General features: G+C 40.2%; 1 protein-coding gene across 1 annotated transcript in view; it reads right to left on the bottom strand.

Moving 5' to 3' along the window:
• The window catches only part of kcnh8 (potassium voltage-gated channel, subfamily H (eag-related), member 8), a 45,846-nt gene that overhangs the window by 10,203 nt on the left and 10,646 nt on the right, over positions 1-24,997 (bottom strand). Inside the window, exons 2-10 of the mRNA XM_054605838.1 lie at positions 21,398-21,631; positions 17,867-17,998; positions 14,887-15,014; positions 13,058-13,295; positions 12,778-12,935; positions 8,656-8,860; positions 5,591-5,800; positions 3,383-3,582; positions 1,830-2,079 (exon numbers count right to left, since the gene is read on the bottom strand). Of these exons, the coding sequence (XP_054461813.1) occupies positions 1,830-2,079; positions 3,383-3,582; positions 5,591-5,800; positions 8,656-8,860; positions 12,778-12,935; positions 13,058-13,295; positions 14,887-15,014; positions 17,867-17,998; positions 21,398-21,631 (1,755 nt within the window). The remainder of the gene's footprint in view (positions 1-1,829; positions 2,080-3,382; positions 3,583-5,590; positions 5,801-8,655; positions 8,861-12,777; positions 12,936-13,057; positions 13,296-14,886; positions 15,015-17,866; positions 17,999-21,397; positions 21,632-24,997) is intronic.

Genomic DNA, 24,997 nt, shown 5'->3' with positions numbered 1-24,997 from the left:
CCTCCTCCTCATTCTTTCACACTATCTATTAACTATTAACAACTACGCTCATTCTCTTTTCTCTCCATCAACCCCACTTTCACTTCACCCTCTCTCTCAGCATGGCCTCTCTAGCTCTCAACAACTCTCTACTAGGAGGTTCTGATCGGTGGCTACAGACTTGTGGTGTGATAAAGAAGAGGACACAGAGAAAGAGAAACAGAGTTGTTTTTTTGTCCTTCAGTCAGATACTCAATGCCTGCCTGACCTTCTGCACAGTCAACAGGCAAGCTCAGCGACAATGCTCTCCGCTTGTCAAGCCTACACACACACACACACACACACACACACACACACACACACACACACACACACACACACACACACACACACACAGTACTATCTACACCAGTAAAAAATTTCGCTTACTCCATGCAGGCCCTGACATATGCACACTTATTTTCCAAAAGGACAAATAAGCAAGTAGAGAAAGCAAAAATAAACAAGGAGAGAAACAATAGACACACACACACACAAACTAACACACACACAAACTAACATACACACACACACTTTCCTGAAACGCATGCTTGTGCCAGATTGGTCTGTAACTCGGTGTCATGAAGGTCAGATAGCAAAAGCCATTAAGCTCACTCTGTACAAGAGGTTGTGTTACACAGCAGATGTGAGTGGCTGGAAATACAACTAGACTGAGGGGCGCTCGCATCTTTTTTCAGATGCATTCTGCACCAACAGACCAGCATAACGTCTATGAGGCTTTTCATTACATTCTCAGACTATCACAGAATTTGTGTGCAACAGTCCTTTCTTTCATATAATCTAATTTATTTTCCTTTCATTAGTACTTCACATAATGACCCCTTCTGCATTAATAGCACAACTCTTTTTTTATTATTATGATTATTATGGTATAATGAATAAAGACACCCAAATATATTTTCTGTGTTAAGCTGAATTGCAGCTTTAGCAAATGTTTTACAACTTCGTTCCACCATTAATGAGAAGCCAATTTTCTATTTTAAGCATCATAGCAATCTGGAAATGCTGATTCAAGGTTATCTCACCAATGAAATACAATTTTTACGTTTTATATTATTCTGTTTTTGTAGAATGCAAACAAGTCAATGCTGGCAGTTGATATAGAAATTAGCTGCTGCCTTAGGGGAGCCTATAGGGACTGATTTCACCTACCATGGACTGGACAGCACTGAACTGGCCCAGACTAGATGAAACTGAAATTACCTGACTCTGGTGAATTGGACTGATGAAATGGGCTCTACTGAACCGGACGACACAGATTAAACTGGACAGGACTGAATTTCAATGCTGTAGAACAGACTTGACCATAATCGACTTGACATAGACTGGACTGGCTTAACCTGTATGCGATTGGACAATCATGGGATGCTCTGAATGGTACAGTAGTATATAACGTAATATATACTGTGTCTGTATAATATAACAATAGTATAATATAAAACAATCTGCAGTGGTTGAATGTTTGTGTCTCTTTTCAACATCTCACCTAATTGTTAAACCAGCTCCACCATTTTGCATGCAGAGCTATAAGTAACTCCTTGAACTGCTATAACATAAGATTGAAAAAATATGCATCTATCTAGGGTTGCTTTTGACAGAGTTAAATAACAATAGGCTCTGAGATTGAACTATACCCTTTAGGCTATAGTGATGCTCTTAGTTCTGCACAATGATGCTCTTCTACCAGCTTTATGACAATAAGCCGCACAGAGCTTTATTATAAAGCATGCTGCCAAGAGTTTCTTTGTAAAACTATAATCCTTCTTTTCCTCTCACATCCTTTATCGTACCCAGAATGGCCAGCACCATGCCGTCTTTCAGCACCTCCATGGAGCCAGAGCAGACAAAGAAGATGGCCTGGAGTGCGTCCCCTTGTCGTAGGAGGTACTCTCCGGGAGCGCAGAAGGAGGTCTTGATGTGCAGCGAGAGGGAGCGCAGGCAGCCGCGACTGGCAGAGGCAAACAACGACAGCTCCAGGATCTCCTTGTTAAGGTGCATGGTGATGTCGGATCGCAGCTCGTCCGGAAAGTCTTTCAACAGCTGAAAAGATGATGGAAGGGAGAAAGACAGAGAGAACAGGAATGAGGCTAAAGTGAGGAGAGCACAAAAGCTGCGAGAGCACAGCCATGCTGCAACTCAGTGATTACATTTCCAGCCTTAGTTGCCTTTGATTTGATTCCTGAACTTTTGTACCAAAGGAAACAGTAGTGTCAAGTTTATTCACATTGCCCAAAGTGAATTGTTTGCCTCAGAGCGTTTTTGCAATCTACACAACACATGACTCCCTCTGTATCTCCTTAGACCCTAAGATTATAAGGAAAATCGCCTTAAAAAGTCAGAAACCCCTCTTTTCCAGGTTGGTTTTCCCTGTATGTTGAATAAACAGTACATCTAAAAACAAGTCCTTAGAACCTAAAAACTTGACGCTCAGAAAAAGCATGTCTGTGCACAGCAATACTATGAATCACTAATATTTCTAATATGTTTACGTATAAATCAACAGTTGCTACACACATAACATAAACACACAATCTAAAAAGGCCCCTTCCACAGTTAAAAAAGACAAGTCAAACCCTTGCATATCATCTATCTGTCCGTCTCCTGGTCTGGACTAAGATCTGGAGCTCACCGTCAAATAGAGTCGATCAATGAGTCATCAGATCCAGGCTGACTCTAATCAACAGGCCCATCTATAATTCATACGTCTGGGATTCATCAGCATCACTCCATCTCAGCGCTGGTCTGGGCTCTGACAGCTGTCTCACAGGCATTCACAGCCTGGAGGGATGAGCTGATATTACACTACTAACTGGTTGCCTCCTTTTTTTCACTGGGTTTGTCAAGAAAAGGTGTTGTCCTCATGACATAATTCTGTTTATCTTGTTCGGTGTGACATCCCAGTTTCATGTGTATTGACATGGTCCCAGAATAATGTCACTTAGATCCCCTAATTCTCAAACTCTGTACATTCATTGTACATTGCAAAGTGTGACATCAACTACAAGCAAACTAGAAAAAACGTCTTCAAGGTTTTAAACCCCCAGGTTACAAAATATCCCGTCATCCACAAATGACCATGTAAGACTGTTTTCTATAATTGTCTCCTGTCCCCTCCTTGTCAGTCAGTGCTCCTTGTCAGGCATGCTCTTACATTGATGAGGATCATGTAGTATTGATCATATTATTACTTCTATGATGGGTTTGCATGTGGATGATGAGGATTGAAGAAGTATGTGATCTTTCAAATTAATTATTGATCCTTGTGTGCAGGCAAAAACAGGAGTTAACTGAAAAAGGAGGATGGGGATTTATACTGATGTAAGTGTATATGTGTGTGTGGTACCTCATTACAGTCGATGCCGTTGTTGACTGACCAGGTCGTCTGGAAATACTCCAACATTCGCTGCTTGAGGCTCTGTGGCAGGTGATGGACACGTATGAAGTCCTTGAGGTCTTTGGTTCTGGTGTGGTACTGGGACCAGCGTGAGTACATCCTCTGGATAATGGCTGTCACATTGCCAAAGACCAATGCATGCATCAGTGCTGCAGGTGTAGTAAGAGAGGACAGGAAATGGATAAGGGAGAGTTAGACAGGGGAGAGATAATGGAGCATAAGCATGAATGAAACAGTGCGAAATAGACGGGGATCCACAGTAGCAATAACCCTTTGCTGTTTTAATGCCAGAAGCTTGGAGCCAGCAGGGATATATTTTTGTGTAGCTCACTGTAAACTCGACATTGCCAAAGTGAGGGAAGAGGAACAGCAGGGGTTGTTTCAGTAAAGGTAAAGAGAACAGTGCGACATTAATGGGATGACTGGGATATATGCTCAAACCATAGGCCAGTTTCACAAAGCAGGATTTGGGGTTATCAAGGTGACTTCAGGGTGAACTCTGGGTTTTCAGTTCCACAACGAAGGTTCACGCTTTTAAAAAACGGTATATATTCTCTCATCATATATCCATATCATATATTCCCTTATGTGTGTCAGTTTCTTGAGCCGTGTGTTGTACTGTGACATGACAGAGTCGTGTCTTACAGAAACAAACTGGATGCAGCGTTACTTTGCTCCGGTCACTTTAATGTATGCTGTGGGTGATTATAAATTATGGAAGTAAACCTTCTTATTGCTTTGAATTATGTTTTTGTATATACTTTTGAATTTGCTCTAAAGCTCAAGTCACACCGCAAAAAATAACACTACATCCAAGCAATATATTAATTTAACAGAATACACACATGTAATTATAGTCAGATCTATTGTGCTATAGATTAAGCAATGGTATTATAGATTTTTCAAACAATAGGCGATTTTTTGCTAGCTGTCTTTATTGCATTTGGCAGTTTAAACTGTGTTACTTTCAGCCTGAATTAGGCTACGTGTTTAACTTCTACATATTTGTCCGATATTATGGTTTTATTTTTATTTGTAAAACGCACTGCTCTACTGACAGCATACTTGTCCATATTTGAGATTGGTCATATGCTGCAAACGACTCCCCTTTTATGGGAACGTGCTCACAGCCAGATTGGAAAAACTGGGGTTGAATTTCTGTTGATAACTAGATTTGTGGGACAGCTTAGCAGGATCATGGTTGTCTAAAAACCTATTTGTATAATCAAAACAAAAATTTCTGCCATGTAAATATGATTACAAATAATTTAAATTGGAAGCTGTGAATTCACACGATTAAATAAACGGACAAACCAGTCAACCAGCTAAAAATTGTATTTACATTCACGTCTTGCAGCCTCCCAGATGGGAACACAAGTGTCAGGCCTGAGAGGAGCGGATTTAATCGGTATGACAGATACCTGCCTTTTAGATGCCCTCAGATAACGTACTCTCCTAATCTCATTCAGTCTCCAGCTGCGCTCCAGGTAGGTCGCACACATCAGAACACAGACTCCATGTCTGTGTGTCACTGACTCCTTTTTCTGACATGTGCCATTGATCCTCTTTAGGCATACAGTTATTAAATTCCTTTTCACAAACCCATTGCATTTGACCTATGCTCTGCTATAAATACGAACAGGTGTTTTGTATTGGTTTTCATTTTAAGTTACGTCATGGATGTATTTGTGTGTATGTTTGTGTGTGTGTGGTCTGCATCTGTGACTTCTACTGCCCCCAGGCAGCCAGAGACATTTAACTTTTTAGCCCAACCAGGGTGGGGAGTGTCTACAGGGAAAACCCCGCCACGGTGACCTCTATTCATCCCCAAAATCCAACATAGAGTAACAATCCAGTTTTAACTGGATCAGACCATCATGCAAAGGTCTGTTTAATATGCTTGCCACTGGAAGATGATAAAACTGTCTACATGTCTTATTGGAATCTGATTTTCTCCATATTACCATTGAATCTTTAAACCAAGACATCGTGGATGAGCAGTAGATGTAAATATAATTACACAGTATGATTTTATAAGCTGTAAGACCCAAAGAGAGTAATATCCAAATCACCGTGGACCTACAGTAATGTGATCTCAAAAGCAAATTAGATTTTTAGAAAACATAACGTGAAAGCTGATGTGTGCATTCTGTGTACCTCCTATAAGCATGACGCAAATAGAGAAGATCTTCTCGATGTCAGTGTTGGCCGACACGTTGCCGAAGCCCACGCTGGTCAGGCTGCTGAGGGTGAAGTAGAGGGAGGCGATGTAGACGCTGCGGATGGCGGGGCCGCTGCTGGTCCCGTTCACGCCTCCTATGGCATAGTACGGCAACTCCAGACGCTTCCCCAGCTCATGGAGCCATCCTGTTTTTAAGACGATGTAAATGGGGATAATGATGGACGGAAGGAGAAATGGATGGTTATAGCTGCTATTTAACACACTCTCATTGAGTTTTCCAGTAACATTGTCACAGAGGAATTGACCATTAAGAGGCAAACCTGGAATAGTTGTAAGACACCATCTGTTCTGAGCAGTATGTTCAGCAATTTATAAAGAATCAAAAGAAGCCTTTTTAAGAAACATTCCATCTTTCAAATTTCCCAATCTTATAGTATTCCTGAAGGTCTCAACGCTATCACTACATGTGCACCATGTGATTAGTTTATATTTAACAATGAGCTGCAGTGTTCATCTCAAAGCGTGTTGCAGTGAAGCATACAGATGCAAATAAAGCTGACAGCATTGTTTCCTAGTTATGGAAGTTGTGGTGAGCAGTGCTTTCCTCAGTGCTACATCTAGAACGACAGATTTAACAGTGGAAGCAGATCAGAAGCTTTGGAACCAAAACTGATCCCTGGTCAGTGCAGTGTGCAGACATGCAGCTGATCTCAGGAGATTCTCCTGCAGACACTGATGAATGGTAATTGGATGGAAACCCCTCATAGCTGCCTGACTTCGACGCTCAGTTCAGCATCAGAAAATGCATAATTAGGATACAACACATTAATCCTGCCTCATGCACTGACCTGTTATTTTATGACACTGAAATGCAGTAATTGGTGGAGAAAAATCTGCATCGTTCTCGTGACCCAGTCAATGCTGACCCGGAACCAGTTATGAAACCACTGGGGCGAGGTAATTGCAAGCAGTGCAACTCATCGATACTGACCAGAGATCATCCCAAGGTGCCTCATTATACGAGGGACCTGGAGGCTGAGGCGGAATTAATAGAGGAATCATGCCATTCGCTCAGTCAATTTTGCAACACACACAAGCACCTGCATGTAAGCGCGCACACACATAGCTGATGCAATAGTTGTTGTCATATTTTCCATCCAAAACGTACTTTATAACTGACTTAAGGAATCAATATTATCCATGAGGAAATCATAAACTGAATTCAGCAGTTAACTGAAATGTTAAGGAACCCAGACAAACACCCACTTATCATGACGGGGCATGATGAGTCTACTACGGACATAGTTATTAGCAAAGACCTCTCAATACAATATTTGGGGTCATGTCTACTGATCAAAGAGGATTATCATATTACTACAGTGTATCTTCACCTGGTTGGACGTAAACATCCACCTTGATAAACAAAAAAAGCTTCAAGCATTGATAGCTTTTTTTGATTATGAATTAATGAACTTTGAGACTGCAATGCAGCAGAGATCTGACATGTCGACCAAGCCCAACACATAAAGTACATTAAGCAGAAATGAAGTCTGATCACACAAAAATGCAAAGAGTAGAAGAAGGAAGGGTCTCCTACAAGGAATACACGCGGGATTTATGTCCAACCAAATGTGAAGAATCTTGCATTCTTTTATTAATGCCAGAAGATCAATAAAAAACAAACGATATTTTATCTTTACAGCCTTTAGTCGAGCCACAAGCCATGAGCCATTTATTCGACAGATTTTTGCTCCTTTGTATTGATTCAATACAGAGCGTGACAACGCCGGATAATAGATCCCTCGGATAGAACAATGGGGGTGAAAGGAAAACACGTGCATCAAGAGCACAGCAGTCTGTATGTCATGCTATGAGTTCCATTTTAAAACCGCCACTCTTGCTGCGGGACTGCCCCTGCCCTCTACAAAATCTCTCATTTAGAGCCTTCACTGGTTTTCAATGCCTTCACTCTCAACCCATGATCATCATGGTTGATGCTACAAGCCCCTCAGCATCATGTACATACATGCCATTCAAATCTCACAATAGCAGCATGTAGTAGTCATTTATATTCACACTTTAAAACTCACTGCAACTAAATCGCTTTATTTTACCTCGATTATTTCTACAGAGAAGCTGCATTCATTTTTAATTTCCGAATTTTGTATGATAATGTAGTCAAGGGTCTCTTGGGATATTAGGAATTTCATTCATTATGTATCATGCTTTGTGTTGAATCAACAGATTCAGTTTCATGCTAACAAAGGCCCTGATCACATCTGGAATTAATTAACATGCATCTTGGGTAATCCAATCACAAATTTTGAATGCACCCAAGAGGCATTAAGGACACATTGAGATCTGATGAATAAAAAGGCATTCAAAGCTGGTCTGAACCGCGTATGGCCACATTCTTTCAGCAGTCCCTATGACAATGTGTCCTGGTCTACGTTGAACTGGCCTACTTCTGCATAAGGGGAAGTACGTACTCATATGTGTGTATCAAATTGTGTAAGAAAGCTCTCTTGACGACTTGCACATTTTTTGTAAAACTCATAGAGTGCGTAAAACATCTTGGGCAATTTGGTTTGACTGGAACACGCTAAGAAATAGACCGAGCCGATTTTGTTTTGATTTATTCTTCTTGTTTTAATTTCCTACAGACAAGGCACAGGAAGTGGATTGCAGCCTCCCGCCGGTTAAAAACAACAATGTATTTGGTCTTTGCAAACGGAAATGATGTATGTGTGTATAAGAAGTGGGGAAGTAAGATCTACTCACAAGTGGACACTCAAGATGTCTTCTAATGCATTTCTTAGAGCTATCCACTTGTGACCGCATCACTAAAGATTCATTCCTCAGCAACACTTATCACTAACACTAATCTAAACACTTCCTGGTTTTGGTATGGTGCTTAACAGTGATAATGGAAGAATTGAAGTTGTGGATCACACTACAATTCCCCAGTTAGTTTTCAAACAACAACAACTGATCTTGGAGTTGTTATTTGACTTCTGGGCATTATTTTTCCCTCACTCACCAATGTCCCAGCTGTAGGCGTTAGCCTCCATCTCCATCTTGCCGATAATGTACCAGATGCAGGCCATCCAGTGGGCCAGAAGGGCAAACATGGACATCAGCAGCGTCAGCACCACTGTGCTGTGCTGCGAGTAGCGGTCCATCTTCTGGAGCAGACGCAGCAACCGGAGCAGACGTACTGTTTTTAACAGGTGGACCACAGACACCTGGGGATTAAAAAACAAGCACCCGGAGGTGAATTTACTCTAAGGATGTTATCATATACACTGTTATCATTTGTTAGATCTACATTGGAATTGTCTTCACCTCCCTCTCCACAACTACAGCTCCTGAGGCCAACATGTGTAGTATTCCTTGATCAGCAGTGATCAGTACCACAACTACATAACTCCCTTTTTATTTCTTGAGATTTGACGCTGTTCTGCTGAGGGCGAAGTCAGAGACACACAAAGATATGAAGAGAGTGAAACAGAAACTGTGAAAGTGAGGAGCAGGCACCAAATGTCTCCCCGTTTTACAGACAGTTAATCTCGGGGGAAGAGTGATAAACCAGCACACACACACACACACACGCTAATAACGCTGCCTGAAGTGGTGAAAAGCTCTTAACCATGCTTCATGTCCTCTCCAATTAGAGGCTGCTCATATTCTCTCATATTCTATAATTAGACCTCGACAAATGCTTGCAAATACATCAACATTATGATCTATATGAGGATTTCCTGATGAAGGGGTCCTTGATTATAAAATGACCAATTAGCGCAATCAGGAGCTTGCTCACAGGTTTGTTTTTGTTTTTTTTATCTCCAATGCTCACCATCACCATACAGTATTTCTCTACTCCTGCTTCCTTCATTTTCTGCCTTTTCTCACTCGTTCTTTCACTTGAACAAGCTGAAATACTTTTGCCACACTTCCCTGGACTGACTTACACACACAATGTTCCCCCAAAGTTCCCTTTTACACCTTACACCACTGCAGATGTGATGTGAATGTCATCTATTGTGCACCTGATCCTCAGGCAATCTCCACCGACAGTCTATCATTTGGGGCTTGCTGTCCTGTATCCCCATTGGGAGATACACACACACACACACACACACACACACACACACACACACACACACACACACACACACACACACACACACACACACACACACACACACACACACACACACACACACACACACACACACGTGTATGTTGCATGTGTATTTGTATTGTGTGTGTGTGTAGTGGTGTTGACTGGGGACAGGTGGAGACTGAAAAAGTGGGACGGAAATTCTATGGAAAATGAATATATAATGTAATAACTTAAATAAACAGACAGGTAAGTTAGACAGAGGCAACAAAGGAATGATAACAAAAGAGAGAGAGAGAGAGAGAGAGAGAGAGAGAGAGAGAGAGAGAGAAGAATTACACAATAAGAGTGTTTGAACAAGAAGAGGAGGAGATGTGAGGAAAGTCCTTATCAGAGGTCGTGTCTGTGTCTCCAGTATGTTTTATGGTGGGTTTTTTCACACTCCGGCTGTGAGAAATAGAGAACTGGTGCAGCACGAGGGGTAATGAAGCCTCCTGCCGAGCCCTGGGGAGAGGCTCCATCTCTTCTCCACCAACTATCAACACCTATGGAGAGAGCAGGCTGCACCACATCCCATTCTCCTCCAACAGCAGGAGCAGTTAGCAATGCAATGCACACAGAAATGCATACACACCACCTGCAACTTTCTCCTTCAACTTTTTCCCCCGTACCAATTCAATCTTACCCTTGCCACTCACGTGCATTTCCTCCTCTCATCGGGTGTGAAATGTACATTTAGCTCCTTGATGTACTTACTTTCCTTCTGCTTTTTAGTTATTTTTCTAAAGTATTTGTACACAAGACTTAACAGAAATGCTCATTATTTCTGGCCCTGCAGCCTCGCTACGAGCCAATCAGAGCAATGTGAGTGATCATGTTTATTTAAATGTACTTAGTTTATGCAGTAGTATCGAGGCAATAAGCATGCGTCACTCTGTTCTCCTAATGAAGCTTTACCTTGCAGAATTTTGGGAGCAGTACTACACCTCAACCATGACACCTCAACCATGACACATTTCCATCCTACTTTGTTTTGTTGAATAGCAACGTTGTTAATTTAAAATACTATTTCAGCACCATTTAACTACCTCAAGAGAAGCAGATACATATTTTAATAAATATTAATTTCAAATATAACATCAAATATTTTCCTGTTTTTAATATATTTATTGTCAAAGGGATATGTTTATTCAAATGATCCTTTTACAATTTTTTTGTGAGACACTTCAAAATGCTGCTCACACAAAAAAGGAAGAAACCTGACGATCAGGTGATGTGATCATCTTAGGAAATAAGAAAATATGAAGGAAAAAAAAAGAAAAGTGTGGAAAAGAGCAGTGATGACAGGGATACGACAAAAAAAAAAAAAAAGAACACCAGGGAGGGAGAGCGCTGAGGCCCCTTGGCTTATTTTGGAGAAAGATGGCTTCTGTCCTCAGAGGACACATCAGTCTGAATGCTCCGTCCTTAGAGAGGACATCACGCAGAACGCTCAGCTACCGGTGCTCTGCCTGCCGGCGGCAGGGAAACTTGTGGCCCAGTAGCTCTACACCCAAATCCCACCCTACTGGCAGGGGGTGGTGTTTCCATTAACAGAGTCTGGAACCAAACAGGCACCTTCGTCTGGAGCAGTCCGTCACTGTGACCACCCCTCCGTTCACAGCTTCCTTTAAAATAAATCCTTCTGTTTTTGTTTATTATTACTAGATTGGTTTCTGTTGCTCTATCTGTATAAGGATTTCCAACACATTTTGAACAAAAATGTTGCTTTACGTTCTGATGTGTATAGCTATTTTCACGAGACACATTGCAGGAGGCAGTTTATATTGCAGAGATTAGAACAAATATCGATCAACGTATGGATGGAACTCAATCCCTCGACTGATTATTCATGGAAATAGTTTGTCTTGTTTTAGAATGTAATTAATAGAGCAACTCCGAAAAATAAACTTTGTTCCTTTAAGTCTTTGTCATGATGGTGCTGATTATTGTTATATTTTTTGTCTGAGCTTGTCTATGTGGGTGTTTTTGTGTTGTGTATATTACTGTTTGTATGACTTATATCATATGTATCTTAGGGATGTCGTGTCCAAATTACATTTTGTAAAGTTGATTCCTATGAGGGTTACTGTTGGGTGTGGTATTGCAGTTGTGAGTTGTGCATATAGTATTGATTTGTCACTATGTGTGTTTTTACATGCATCACAGTAAAAATATGACACAGCAGCTAATGGGGATCCAAAAAAACAAACTTTGATAGCTAGCAATTTTATGAGATCCAAAACTGTATATTGGACATTTTGACTTGCATCACACTGATTGAGTGAAATGAAACAGCATCTCTTTCCCTAAAATAAAGGCTGGAAAGCAAAAACTTCCATAAGCAACCCATCAAACCCCCTGATTGTGAAGTGCTTCAACCGGGGGATATCATTCAACCACGGACAAGACAAGAACGTCTACCTAATTGCTCCAGATATCCGTTTCTTCCTCCATTCAAGTACCCTTAAGGGGGCCTTGTATTCAACCAGAAAAGTAAAAAGGGTTTTAATGATACAGGTTTCATTGTTTTTCTCAGCTCGTACAGTAGCTTGTACAGTTTATGGAATCAATACGCAGAATCAAAGAGGCGCTCGAGCAGCGCTGGAAGCAGTTCATGCAATCTATTCTTAGAAATGTCAAATGTGTTGGAGGTGTTGCACTTTATAATGGATCGCTGTTGACTGGGATTAGAGACTGGGTCTCTGATACTGGGAAAAAAACATCAATCATGTGATTTGGATTTTTACAAGTAATTATATTAATTTGTTTATATATATTTTATTTTCTATTCTTTATTCCTTCCTTCCACATTTCTTTTATCTATTTTCATAAATTTAAATGTAATATAAGATATTATTTGATTTAGAATACAACATTTAATTATAAACAGTTAGATGCAAAGAATTATTAAATTACAATGTGAATGCACAGTTGCTGACAGATTATGTTCTATATCAAACACTGGGGGTTGAGCAGCAAGCCAGTTATGTTACTCACCACGCTGACTTTGAAGGCATAGAGCAGGTCAAAGGGCAACGCGGCCACCAGGTCGATGACGAACCACGTGGTCAGGTAATGGATGCATATCTGCCGAGCGTCGAAGATCACCTGGCCCGATTTGCTGACATAGGTTGTGCGAAAATTAAAAACAATGTCTGGCAGGAAAGACAAATGGAGACGGGGGTTTGGTTTTTGTAAATTGTGGTTGTTAATTCTATATAGTTGTTCTTAAGTTAGATTGAATAGCTAGTTTATAATTCTTAGGTCTGAAACTAACCGATGATGAACAGTATCTCCACTGCGATGTCACTGACGGTTGTGCTGCGGGTCAGGTCGTCATCATCGCCTATGAAGCACACATTGTAGGGCACCGTCACAGCAACGTAGAATGTGGCGAGTAGAATCAGCCAATCCCAACCGGCTTTGAACGTGCTGTAGTGGAGCAAGATGAATTTCGATTTCTTGGCATCTGCTACCTTGTACTCTGGCAGAGCGGGCAGATCCCCAAACACATTCTGGACGGGACAGGATAAGAAAACAGCAGTGATAAAGTAGCAATAAGTAACCTCCACTTTTTGTTCGGATCATGGAGCCACCAAAGGCCAAACCAAGATAAGGCCAGTACACAAAAATATAATAAAAAAACATAAAACTAGCTTTCGATATGTGACCGGTTGGTAAATCTTTTCAGACGTAGTTTTCCACTAAAACATTTTAGGTTTAGTATATTTTATTATGTATATTTAAGTTGGTAAAATGCTAATGCAAGTGTTCGTTCTCGTTTTCTTCAAAGAGTAATATAATTTAAGTCCAGATAAATTTAAAGCAAATCGTAAATAGGAGGCCGTCACAGTCTCACTTGCTATTACAGACATTGGCCACAAGGTGGCATCACTGAGTAACATTACAGTTACTACGCCAAATACATCACGGTCGTGCTTCCGCTTTATGTACGTCCAACTTGAGGTTTGCGGAGTGGACGGTTCTGTGACTCCGTCGTGTAAAGTAGGAGGTAAAAACATTCCTGTACAAATACGTTTAAACGTTAACTGCCGACACTTTAAACGTGATGGGAACGGGACGGAATTCATGTCCTGGACTTTTTGGCGCCAGTTGTTGACCACTGTGCTCTCAACCGCACGGTATGCCAATGTTAGCGTGCGTTAAGCTACACGATGACTTTGTTACTATAGAAACAGGTTTTACATAATTTTTTAACTCTTACTGAAGGTAAAGGACACTGTACAGTATGCTACCTGCCTAGCATCGATAGGAAAGCGAATAGCTCCTTAAGGCTGTGCCATTGGTGTGTGTGTGCATTAGTTTAGATCCTGGTGGGCAGCATGGCAGTCTCTGTCATCAGTGTATGAATGTGTGTGTGAATGTTGACATGTAGTGTACAACGCTTTTATAGTTGTCAAAAGACTAGAAAGCTATATAAATCCAAGTCCATTTTCCAATTTGAGCTTCTGTCTTTTCTCAGGTTGTCTAATGAATGCTAAAGTTGGTTTGTGTCTTCCTAAAGTAACTAAAAGTTATTTGCCAACACGTTTGACATATTCATTAACAGTATAAGATATGGTGTTTAAAGCTTGTCGTGCTGCCCCCAAGTGGCCAATAATCATTTACCCACGTTTAAGCTTCTGGCTCTAAACATGAGAAAGGATGCCTTTCACCAAAGGTTAGTGAGAGCCAGAGACATTACAGTAATGCTAGCTAGCCTGACCTACTATGTCTTGACATCATAACTTTTGTTTCAGACATTTGTACTGTATTCTAATGGATATCTTTTTTTCTTCTGATCACAAAGATCTTTGGTGGGATTTGCTTAAATTGATGCAACAAATACTTGCTGTTCTTGCTCATTAAATGTAATCTGTGATAAAGAGCATCAGTCAGTGTGACACGTTTTGTTTACTGGAGAGACCCTCTCCATCTATAGACACAATATTTCTCCTCAGGTTTTTGCCTTTAATGTTGTCCATTATGCTTCAATAGCAGCATTGCTCTTATCATTTCCTATGTTACAGTTCACCCACTACCACTTTTGAACGATCTTTCATCATGTTACGTCTTGCCCTGTTGTTTGAAGGGGCCTGATGGTACCTTGTTGAGCTTAATCTTGCTCTTCTCTCTGCTGTGGAGGTGACCAGAGATGTGGTAGAGCACCGTACTTCTCCGCAGACGAGCTGAGCTGAACTGAGAGCCGGTTTTCACTTTGCCGCGCCGTCGCTCTGTAAACACACACAAATACACAAAAGTTAGAGCACATTCCCCCCTACAATACTTTACCCCCCAATGTTAACTCCTGCTGACTGAATCAGCCATTATGGTTGATGAGATGCATAATATCCTGCCCTGAATAAGAAAACATGAATATGCCACAGCAAGAACATGTCATTTCTGAGCAAATTGCACAATTTCTAAGATAATTTTTCTTTTGTAAATGGCAAAGAACTTGTGTAACATGTTGTGATTTACATTATTCAGCCATAAATATTGGTTATTGTGTAAAAACACTATCTCCAACTAAACAGTGCAATTTTCAGCTTTGATAAGTCGCTACTGGGGCAGAGAGGCACTTAAGTGTAGTTTGGTAGATTCTCTGTGGTTGATTGCTACTGGGGTGGGTTTGTGTGTGCGCTTGCTTGCGTGTGTATTTCTTCCAAGTGTATTACAGTAGACAAAGAGGTTGGTGTTGGAGTGAAGTGTTCAGACTGAGCAGATTGGTAATGTGAGAAGGCACTTTATTGCTGCTGGGTTCTGGGCCCCATCCTGAACCCACAGGAAAGGACTAAGGCCAGATTGGCTTGAGGGGGATAAAGGCAATAACAAAGCCGGAGAAAAGAAGTGATAACTGCGTATTAGTGTCCCTTTTGAAAGTGTGTGTGCGTGTTCTGTGGTGTGTGTGTGTGTGTGTGTGTGTGTGTGTGTGTGACCCCAGACGAGGCGAAACAGACAGGGCCCATCCATAACGCGGTGCAGCCTTGGGGGACGCGACACGGCAGGAGCACAGAGACAGAGACATGCTTATTTTTAGATCTAATGAATTTCCCTCCGCTATTATAGCCCTTCTTGTAGGTGGGGAGGGGTGGGTGTTGTGTATAAGGGTGGAGGCTGTAGGCATGTAAGGCAGATAGGGGAGGTGGGAATGTACTGTAATAGCTTAATGAGAAACAGAGGGGATTGAGGGTGAGTGAGCGGGTGAGGAAAGGACAGAAAAAGGAGAAAGTAGAGGTGGGGAGAGGAGACGGGATAAACAGAGAGGTGACTGTTGACGCAGAGACTGGGTTTCCCCCTTTTTCACACACTGTCCACATTGTGAGAGCTAAATGGGTCACGTCTGATGTGTCTGTCTGCCCGTCCTTGAAAGGCTTCCCTAGTGTTGATGGAAATGCCCCATTGATGTCACAGAGTACCCATATCTCCAGGTTCTTCATATTTCTCTTTTTAAACATATTTAGTGATTTTATTTCTGTGCGTATATTTATAAAATTCTTCTCTACGCACTTTGTAACTTTGGCATTATACAAGCCCCGTTTAGTTATTCACTTACTAACTCTTCTGCACTGGCTTAAAGCACCCTTCTTTCTACAAACGCACATAGAGAAAGGCATGACAATGTAAATATTTAGTGATATTTTATAGGCATATTCTCATTTACTAACTTGTCAGACTCAAACCCATTATAGTGAGGTGTTGTTCTCTGGGTCAAGGCATGCTACATCAGCCTCTTTCCTTTTCTATGAAAAGCATTTCATTATGGGGGCAAAAATAACTTTGCTCTCTGCTTCCTGTTCTCCCTTATTTATAGGAATGAGAGTAATTAGGCAAATCCAGGGGAGGCAGATGAGAAAAGTCAGGTTTGCTGACTTCACAGACACAGATTGACCTTCTCCTTTGCTTTGTAGGAGGCTTTTGGCTTTGGCTAAGGTGTTGCCCTTAAGGTAAACCTTTGAAGAAATAGATTTAGAGGGCAGAATTTGCAGCTTTTCTCTTTGTATTTACTATGAAACTCATTAAAATACCGTAAGAAAGGAATTTTTTTAAATTTTGTTTATATACTGCTACGTTCCAAATGCAGCTGCATTTTGAAAGACAGTTAATGCCACCTTAATGACTTATTTAACGTCATGTCACAAAATATTAATTCTGAACATTATGGAAAATCTTCACTATTTCATGTTTTCCTACAATATTTGCTCTTTCAATACACAATCCACTTGTACAGTAGATTAAGTATGTTTGTTTTTTATTCATGCTTTTTATGGTTATCTTGAGGCACTCCAAGCACTTTGGTCAATTTTAGGGGAAGACTGTTGTCTTAGTTAAATGTCAACAATTTCTTGATCAGGAGACAGGAGGTGTTAATTTAAAGAGTTAACTTGTGTTTTTATGGACTAAACCCCCTCCCCCTCCACCCCGACTGTCTCGGTGCTAACCGGTGCCCTATAAGGTTGCAAACTGCTCAGATACATTATAGTTTTTGCAGTTCTATTATTTATTCCTTCCTACAAACACAATCGATCTGTTGGTATGTTTACGATTTGTGTAGCCCAGGACCTCTCTGGTACATGTGGTTATAGCATGCTAACCTCCTAACAAAAGCAATTACATTTCAAAATGCATACTGTCATTATTCATATAGTTAAATTAATTAAATAACCACTCAGTTAATTTATGAATACATTATATTCCAATGAATGTTTTTCAAGTTACCAACATTTTTGCTTATGAGCTCTCATCCAACTTTAAAACGCTCACAATTTTCCTCAGTGGTCTACCCACCAGTCTCACAAAGTCCTGTGAGAAACACTGTTGCAATGAAACAGATTTTGTATTACAGTGGACACTTGTTTTTGTCTATAAAAGCAAGCACTACGTTAGCAATTTGGTCTGACGGATAAGAAATTGTACACACTTGTTGCCTTGCATTTAACAATGTCCTTCACATAATTCAAATCCACACACGATAACAAAGAGTAAACATTTGAGAGCTTTATATAATTCTCGTCTGTGAACCATTAGAATGCTTTAAACAACAATAACAACACATCTTCCTCAAGACATGCACACACATACTGACCCTCCTTCTTGTCCTCCTGGATGACTTTGGCTTTAGTATCAGTGATGTCCTTAAATGAAGCCAGAAAGAGCACCACGTCTCCCTTCTCATTCTTAATTGGCACAATGTCCAGCAGACACCAGAACAGCACAGCTGAAAGAGAGGAAAACTCTTATTATACACCATCTCTGATTACACTCACGTTGGATTTACAATGCGTGTGCGTAGAGCAGAACGGTTTGATCTGCAGACCTATTAGTAAGCCTTTCTACAGCTGGAGGTCCCTGGGGAGAAGCAGATCCTTAAATAGACCAAGTCGCTGTTCCCCAGGCACATCAAAAGATGAACCCATCTCTGAGGTCCCATCTCCTGCTAAATGGATTGCTGTTCAGAGGAACTGCAGGTCCGCATGTGTGTTTCTGCACCAGGGTTGGTGTACTTGTGGTCATTAATGTAAGACTTTTTTTAAGTTTGATTCATCAGAAAGATGTAAAAGGAAACTGATTATGTTCTGGAAAATTCTATTCATCATTCAATGATGAATAGAATGATATAATTAATCCTAATACTAATACTAATAAAACTGCTATAATCCATATTTTATATTAACAGTGGAATAAATGATGATATTTAAATGTAAAAGGGGTTGCATGTAGTGACCAAACCACTGATAATTAATACCAAACACTGCAGTTCCACTCTACTCTACAGAGCATTTTTACATCTTTAAGCACATTGAAGCTCTCTTTAACCTGGTTTCCGCTGAACTAGTGAAAGTGACTAGCTGGTGAACAAAGTGGAGCATCTCAAAGCGTATGAGAAAGATGTTCTAACATGAATGCTGATTTACTAACGCTGGTGTATAGTGGTGTAACGGACCGTTGTCAATCTTTGATCCGTACAGATCCCCCCTCACAGATCGGCACGCAGGTGAACTGTGGATTAATTACACAGTTTACCCATCATAGTGTGAAATAAAGTTAATAATCGGCCGATATTCAGTAAAAATTTGCTCCCAGGATATTGGCATTAAAGCTTTCTATTCAAGGATCCCGCCGATAACGTTACATTGTGAAAATCAAATCAGTGTTGAAATTGACAGGAGAGCTAGGAACGATGACAGCACCGCTAATGTAGAGAGGTTTCATTCAGTTGCATTATGATACGTTCTGTGTTTGGTACAAATGAGTATTGGTAAAAATAAATTATAATTTTATAATGGTATGTTCAAATGTAATCTTGTACAATTAAGTTTTTGGTGAGAAACTTGAAAAAATCCAGTTGTTTGAAGATGTTTTCACGGCAACATAAAGTAGATATTAATATATTTATGATATATAACCTCTTTTGTTTTTTCTGGTTGCAAAAAGCCAATATGGCGAGGCCAAAATGCAGACCATGAGGCTTTAAAACCATAGTCCACCAGCTAATGGGTGATGTCATGGCGACTAAATCAACTTCTTATATACAGTCTATGGATATGTTTGAAATGTTTTAAATGGGACACAATATTATAAATTAGACATCTTTTCAATTTGGGTAACAACGGGTATCTTCTCACGGGTTGAGATTCAGTTTAATCGGCATCGTGCTGTGTCATTTGCATAACAGTGTCACTGGTGTACATTTTTTCCTGGTAGGAAACCAAATACTTGTTATGTAGCACATATATATTGTCAAGATGGATGTTTTCAAAGCAGAGGTCATGGTCTACCTTTCATTCTTTTCTATTCAGTGACTAAAGGTAAATTGCTGATTGCAAGGGATTTCCCACGGAGTTCCCTCCCATCACTCCCCCTCACTAAATCTTCCTTGCCTGGTGATGACTCAATCACACCGTTTTTTTTTTTGCCTCTGCATGTGTGTGTGTCTGTGTGTGTATGTGTGTGTGAATGTCTGCAAGACAAGGCAGCGCTATCAAGCATGCAGCGAGAGAAAGAGCGTTCCTGATTGCTCAGGCTGACAAACGGAGGACAAACCGAATCAGCTACATTTACTTTCAGGACTCCGCTGTGACAGACGGAAAGAGCTGGATGAGACAACATAAAGAAAAAAGGAAGATAAGCATGTGAGACAGGCAGAACAAACAGTACTACTGTATGTGGGAATGATAAAAGATGTGGGTGAAAAGGGAGAAGAAAGGTAACAAAAGGAAAGAGAACAGAAGGTAAATGGAGATCTGTGTGGGGAAGAGAGGAAAGTCAACAAAGCATGAGACAGAGTGACGTAAACAGTCACGTCTGAGGTGGAATCAGCAGAGCTTTGTCTATGCAAACTGCACTGAGTCATCTACGAAATCTGCCTCTTAAATTGTCAAATTTCTTTGATCACAAATGAGATGTGCAACCGCAAACACTTTTCTGTGTCTGAAAGTTATGTTGGTTGGATCTAGGCTACATATCTCACAACCGAGTAGTCAGGGCAAAACAAATTGAAATAAACTCTCTATTAAACATGAACACAATGAGTCATGCTGAATAAATAAAGTTACAAGAAAAGGCTTTTCTGTCTGATCAGAAGAGGAGTTCGCCCAGTTGTTGTGGAATTGCGAATGTTCAAATTCCAATATTTCTGAGGTCTTTAAATATTTCCATGTTGGCTCAAAAACCGAGATTTAATAGTATTAAGTAACTTTCAATAAAAATGATCAAAAGATCTACAACAGCTACTGAATGGACCTAGTAGGGAGACTATTTCATCATCGTATTTCCAAAATCGGGCATCATTATAGTTGTTATGTCTCTGCAGAAATGAAATAGCTTGCAGTTCTGATGCTGCATTACGAATAACTGGTTTCTCTTGATTTGTGACGGAGCAGCTGCAAAGAAAGTCCCCTACAGTAACGCTGCCTGCCCTGGTAAAAAACAAAAAAAACACACAACTGCAAGAACATGAAGCATAAATGTGAAGAAAACTCAAATAATCATGCAAGGGCACATGGCACCATCTCACATCACAGCAAGCATGTATCCACTGATGTCTAGATGGGCTCATAATTTCCGGCTTCATTTTCTCCACCGGGCAGCTGGCTAATCAGCGCGGCACACGTCACACCATACCGCACCACAGATAGCTACTGGGCTCAGTGTAATCGAAGGAGACAGGGTTGAGGAGTCACGAGCTGATAGCTATGAAAGTTTAATGTGTGTCAGCGTTAAATGATAACTGGAGGACTTGTGTGAAGGATTGCTTAGTTTAATCACCTTTTAATGAGAATTAGCCAATAAAAAAGTTATACACCCATTCATCCAGCCTATTACTTCATCAATCCATGGGTCCATCTCAGCCAATTTAAATGTGGCTTCTCCAGAAATAGCCACAGAGAACTGCCATCCATTTATGGAAATATACAGGCAAAGTCTAGCATGGTAATCGCCCTGTCTGTGTGCACTTTAATGGCTTTCTGTGCCTGTCCTCTTGTCTTGGTTCCAACACTTAATTAGTAAACGGAATAGGAAGACTTAGTCTGTGTTTCATGGTAAAGTGACTAGATATGAGCACTAGAGAGCAGCAAAACAACAATGACAACAATTGACAACAATCACTGCTTACCTGTCTTTTTGTAGAACATGATCTCATCTTTGAACTCCTTTCGCTCCTCCAGGGCGTCATCAATGCTGAGGATGATGCTTTCGCTGCTCTCTGGCCCGTACAGGAACTTACAGGCACAGCTCTTCTGCATGACCTCGGCCCGGGAGAACCCTGTAAGCTCGCAGAAGCCATCAGAGCAGTAGACGATGGGAAAGCCCTTCAACACCTGTGCATTAGCCAGGATGAAGTTGCTGTCTGCAGGAGAAAAAGGAAGAAGAGGCGAGATGAGAGGACGACAAGGAGCTGAGTTAATTACATTAGTCTCTGTAGGTTGTGGGGGATTGGAAGTACGGTAGCATCATTTTCTCTCCCCTGCTTGTCCAGAATTAGGAAAGCTCATGGATGTCTATTTTGTCCCTGATAATGAGCAAATTTGGCTCAATTCCCAGTTTCTCTTAAAAATAAGGTAATATATTGTTTTAAATTGCACTGTTTGACATATCTTCACACTGAAGTCAGTGGCATAAAAAGATAACTTCAAATGTGTTTTTCTGACTTTAGGTAAGACGGAAAAATAGAAAACCTCCCCACAGACCAATCTATAATTTTTTACAAGACATTATTTTGCTCCTTCAAGAATCCCTGGAGGTCCCAATAATAATCCCTAGACAACCATAGACCCATAGCGCTGCAAATATCTGTCAAAGCAACGCATAAATAACACTGGCAATAGTAATTGACATTACCAAGAGAGGTTGTGTTTTTAAACTTTAATTGACTAAGCATGAAAACAGCTATACTTTTATTTTGGTCACTTAGGAGCAGCACTACAAGTTGTAAACACAACATTGACATCGTCCCAGATGAATATTTTCAGCTAATGAAAATATTCATTACGATAGATGCATTGATCCCATCGCAAGATGGTGTCTAGTTTAGCTCTCTTTTTGGTTTCCACCAACTCCAGAGAAACCTTTCAGTCTATTTTGCTGAATGCTTAATACTCACCAACTTTGTTTGTCTTTGTTAGTGCTCAGCAGCTTGGGTGCAGTCTGTTTATCAGATTTTTTTGCTGAAAACAGCTGCCTGCCACGGTATGACTTAAAAGTTGTTGAGAGTGGTGAGAGTGAACCAAACCGTAAACTTGCAGACTGTAAACCCAAACACAGTGAGCTGAAATATGCTGAAATGCTGAGGGGTCGAGCAGAGATGGGTGCTAATTTACTGTGGGATGGTCAGTAGTAGAGACACTTATACAAAGTAATATGATTGATCAGAGCTATTTTAATGTTCTTTTTTCAGATGGACATTATGACTACAGTTTTCATCTTAACTTTAGCCAGCTAATCAAGGATGTTGTACCGCCAACAGATCACTGCCCTCTCAGCCTCCACCACCCACTTTTGAAACTTCACATAATAATAATGGAAGCAAATTCAACTGGTCAATTCAAGGAGTAGCTCTGCTGATTCACCGAATTGCTCTCAATGGCCATTGGGGCTAAAAATGTGACTTTTTAACACACCGATACACAGGCTGATGAGATCCTCAGCTCAGCTAGATGGAGGCCTGTGTGGGCTGCAACATGAAGGTCATTTACCTCAATAAATGACTGATTTATCTGCAAGCCGAAGAGCAATAGAATCCTACTCTTGAAACTCATTCCCTCGTGTCAAGAAACTGACCTTGAATTTATAACACTTTTAGTGAAAGTTGCCGTAGAGAGAGGTTACGTGTTAAGGAGAAATATGGGTATAAAAAAGAGCGAGATAAGAAAGCATGTCTGTAGAATCAGTGGGGAATGTGCTGGAGTGCTGACAGTGAAAACAAAATCACATTAGTGCTGAAGTCGATCCAAATTAATTAGACTATACAGTACCAGTCAAAAGTTTGGACACACCTTCTCATTCAACTACTTTGAAGAATCTAAAATATAAAACATATTCTGGTTTGTTGAGCATTTGTTTGTTTACCACATAATTCCATATGTGTTCCTTCATAGTTTGGATGTCTTCAATATTAATCTACAATGTAGAAAAAAAGAAATAAAGAAATAAAGAAAAAACATTTAATGAGAAGGTGTGTCCAAACTTTTGACTGGTACTGTATGTGCCTAGCTCTAAATACGCTGTTGAAGTGGACCAGCTGTTTTTACCTGAATCCAATCTATAATGGCACACAAACACACCCACCCATCCACACAAACAAACCCACAGTGCCAAATAAGCTCATAGTGATGCTGAGCTGTGCTGATAGACAGCTAGTTTTTACATTACAATGCCCACTATACAAGACAGCTGATTATTCTGGTTTGGCAAATTCTATAATGTGCGTGGATGTAGGTGTGTGTATTTGTGTGTGCACCTGCTCAGACTAGCCTCCAAACCACAAACACTCATATTTAAAGGTACATGCAGCATTAAGAAATGATGCCCACTACATTTGGGGACTCTAGTATAATCACAGTAAATAATTGAGTCACACAAATTAATCCTCACACACATATACCGAAAAACACAAAGTGACGTGAGCTTGTTTATAATCATTGCTTGAGACATTCTGCAAAGCGACTTGTTTCAATTACATTTCATTACAAAAATCAATTTTCTGCATCAATAATTCCTTTTTCCACCAACTCCACTGTTTAATTGTTTTGTGTTGTACGTCAGACTTTGTTGAAGGAAACCACATTAGATTTGAACAGGGAGTACAACAGCGAAGAATGAAACCTGTGTATGTGTCCCTCAAGAGGAATGAGCGACTTGTCCCTTTTTATTATCCCATTCAGTGAGCAACAACAGCTTCTGCCTGTCTGCTGCCCCCCCCTATCAGGAATGTGGGACGAAAGAAAATACTCAGAGATTATGCAATAGCAAACAAAGGATAATTCTGTTTTATTAAAGCTTGGATATTATCTTCATAATTTATGTTACTTACACTCAGCAAAGTATTTGCTCAGATTGAGGAACATGGCATCATTGAGAGTTTTGTTAACTCTTGTTTTAGGCTCACCATACTCTACATTTTTGTCTACAGTGTCAACAAATGCCATGAAAGAACAAAAACCAGCAATGCATCAGTCCGTCTCTCAATAATTTAGATTTGACTCAAAATAAACTACAGTGCCAATGTTCAGTGAAATAAAGGTACATACATGGGGCGTGGCTTATTTACGTATTTTTAAAAGTTTTTGGACAACAGTATAAGAAATAATATCAGGCTTTGGGCCAACAGAAAATATGTGTTAGTTGGTTTAAATGTATTTTTTTGAGATTAGTTAATAATAATAAAAAAATATTATCAACAGACCCATACTTTAAAAGATATTTCCAATGTATAACACATTTGTTATGATTTAATGTTGGCATAATCCCTCACTGAACAGGGAAACTGTGCAACTATGAAAGATGTTTCTAATAGACAGTAAGGGTAATTATTTAACAGTTCACTTCCATTTTCTCTTCTAAATAATTTGGCTACCTCGAGGTCTCATCATCTCACTGCCCGTTCTTGTCCCATCTGAATCTTTTTTAGCGATCTACTGTTAGTGCAGTCTTAAAATCACCAACAAAAAATTATGATGACCAAACTATGAAAATAAAACTCAGCTTGTAGTAAACT

This window comes from Anoplopoma fimbria, chromosome 10, assembly GCF_027596085.1.
Source record: "Anoplopoma fimbria isolate UVic2021 breed Golden Eagle Sablefish chromosome 10, Afim_UVic_2022, whole genome shotgun sequence".
Classification (NCBI taxonomy): Eukaryota; Metazoa; Chordata; class Actinopteri; order Perciformes; family Anoplopomatidae; genus Anoplopoma; species Anoplopoma fimbria.
The sequence above is the reverse complement of the archived record's forward strand: the minus strand, read 5'-3'. Positions and strand labels throughout refer to the sequence as shown.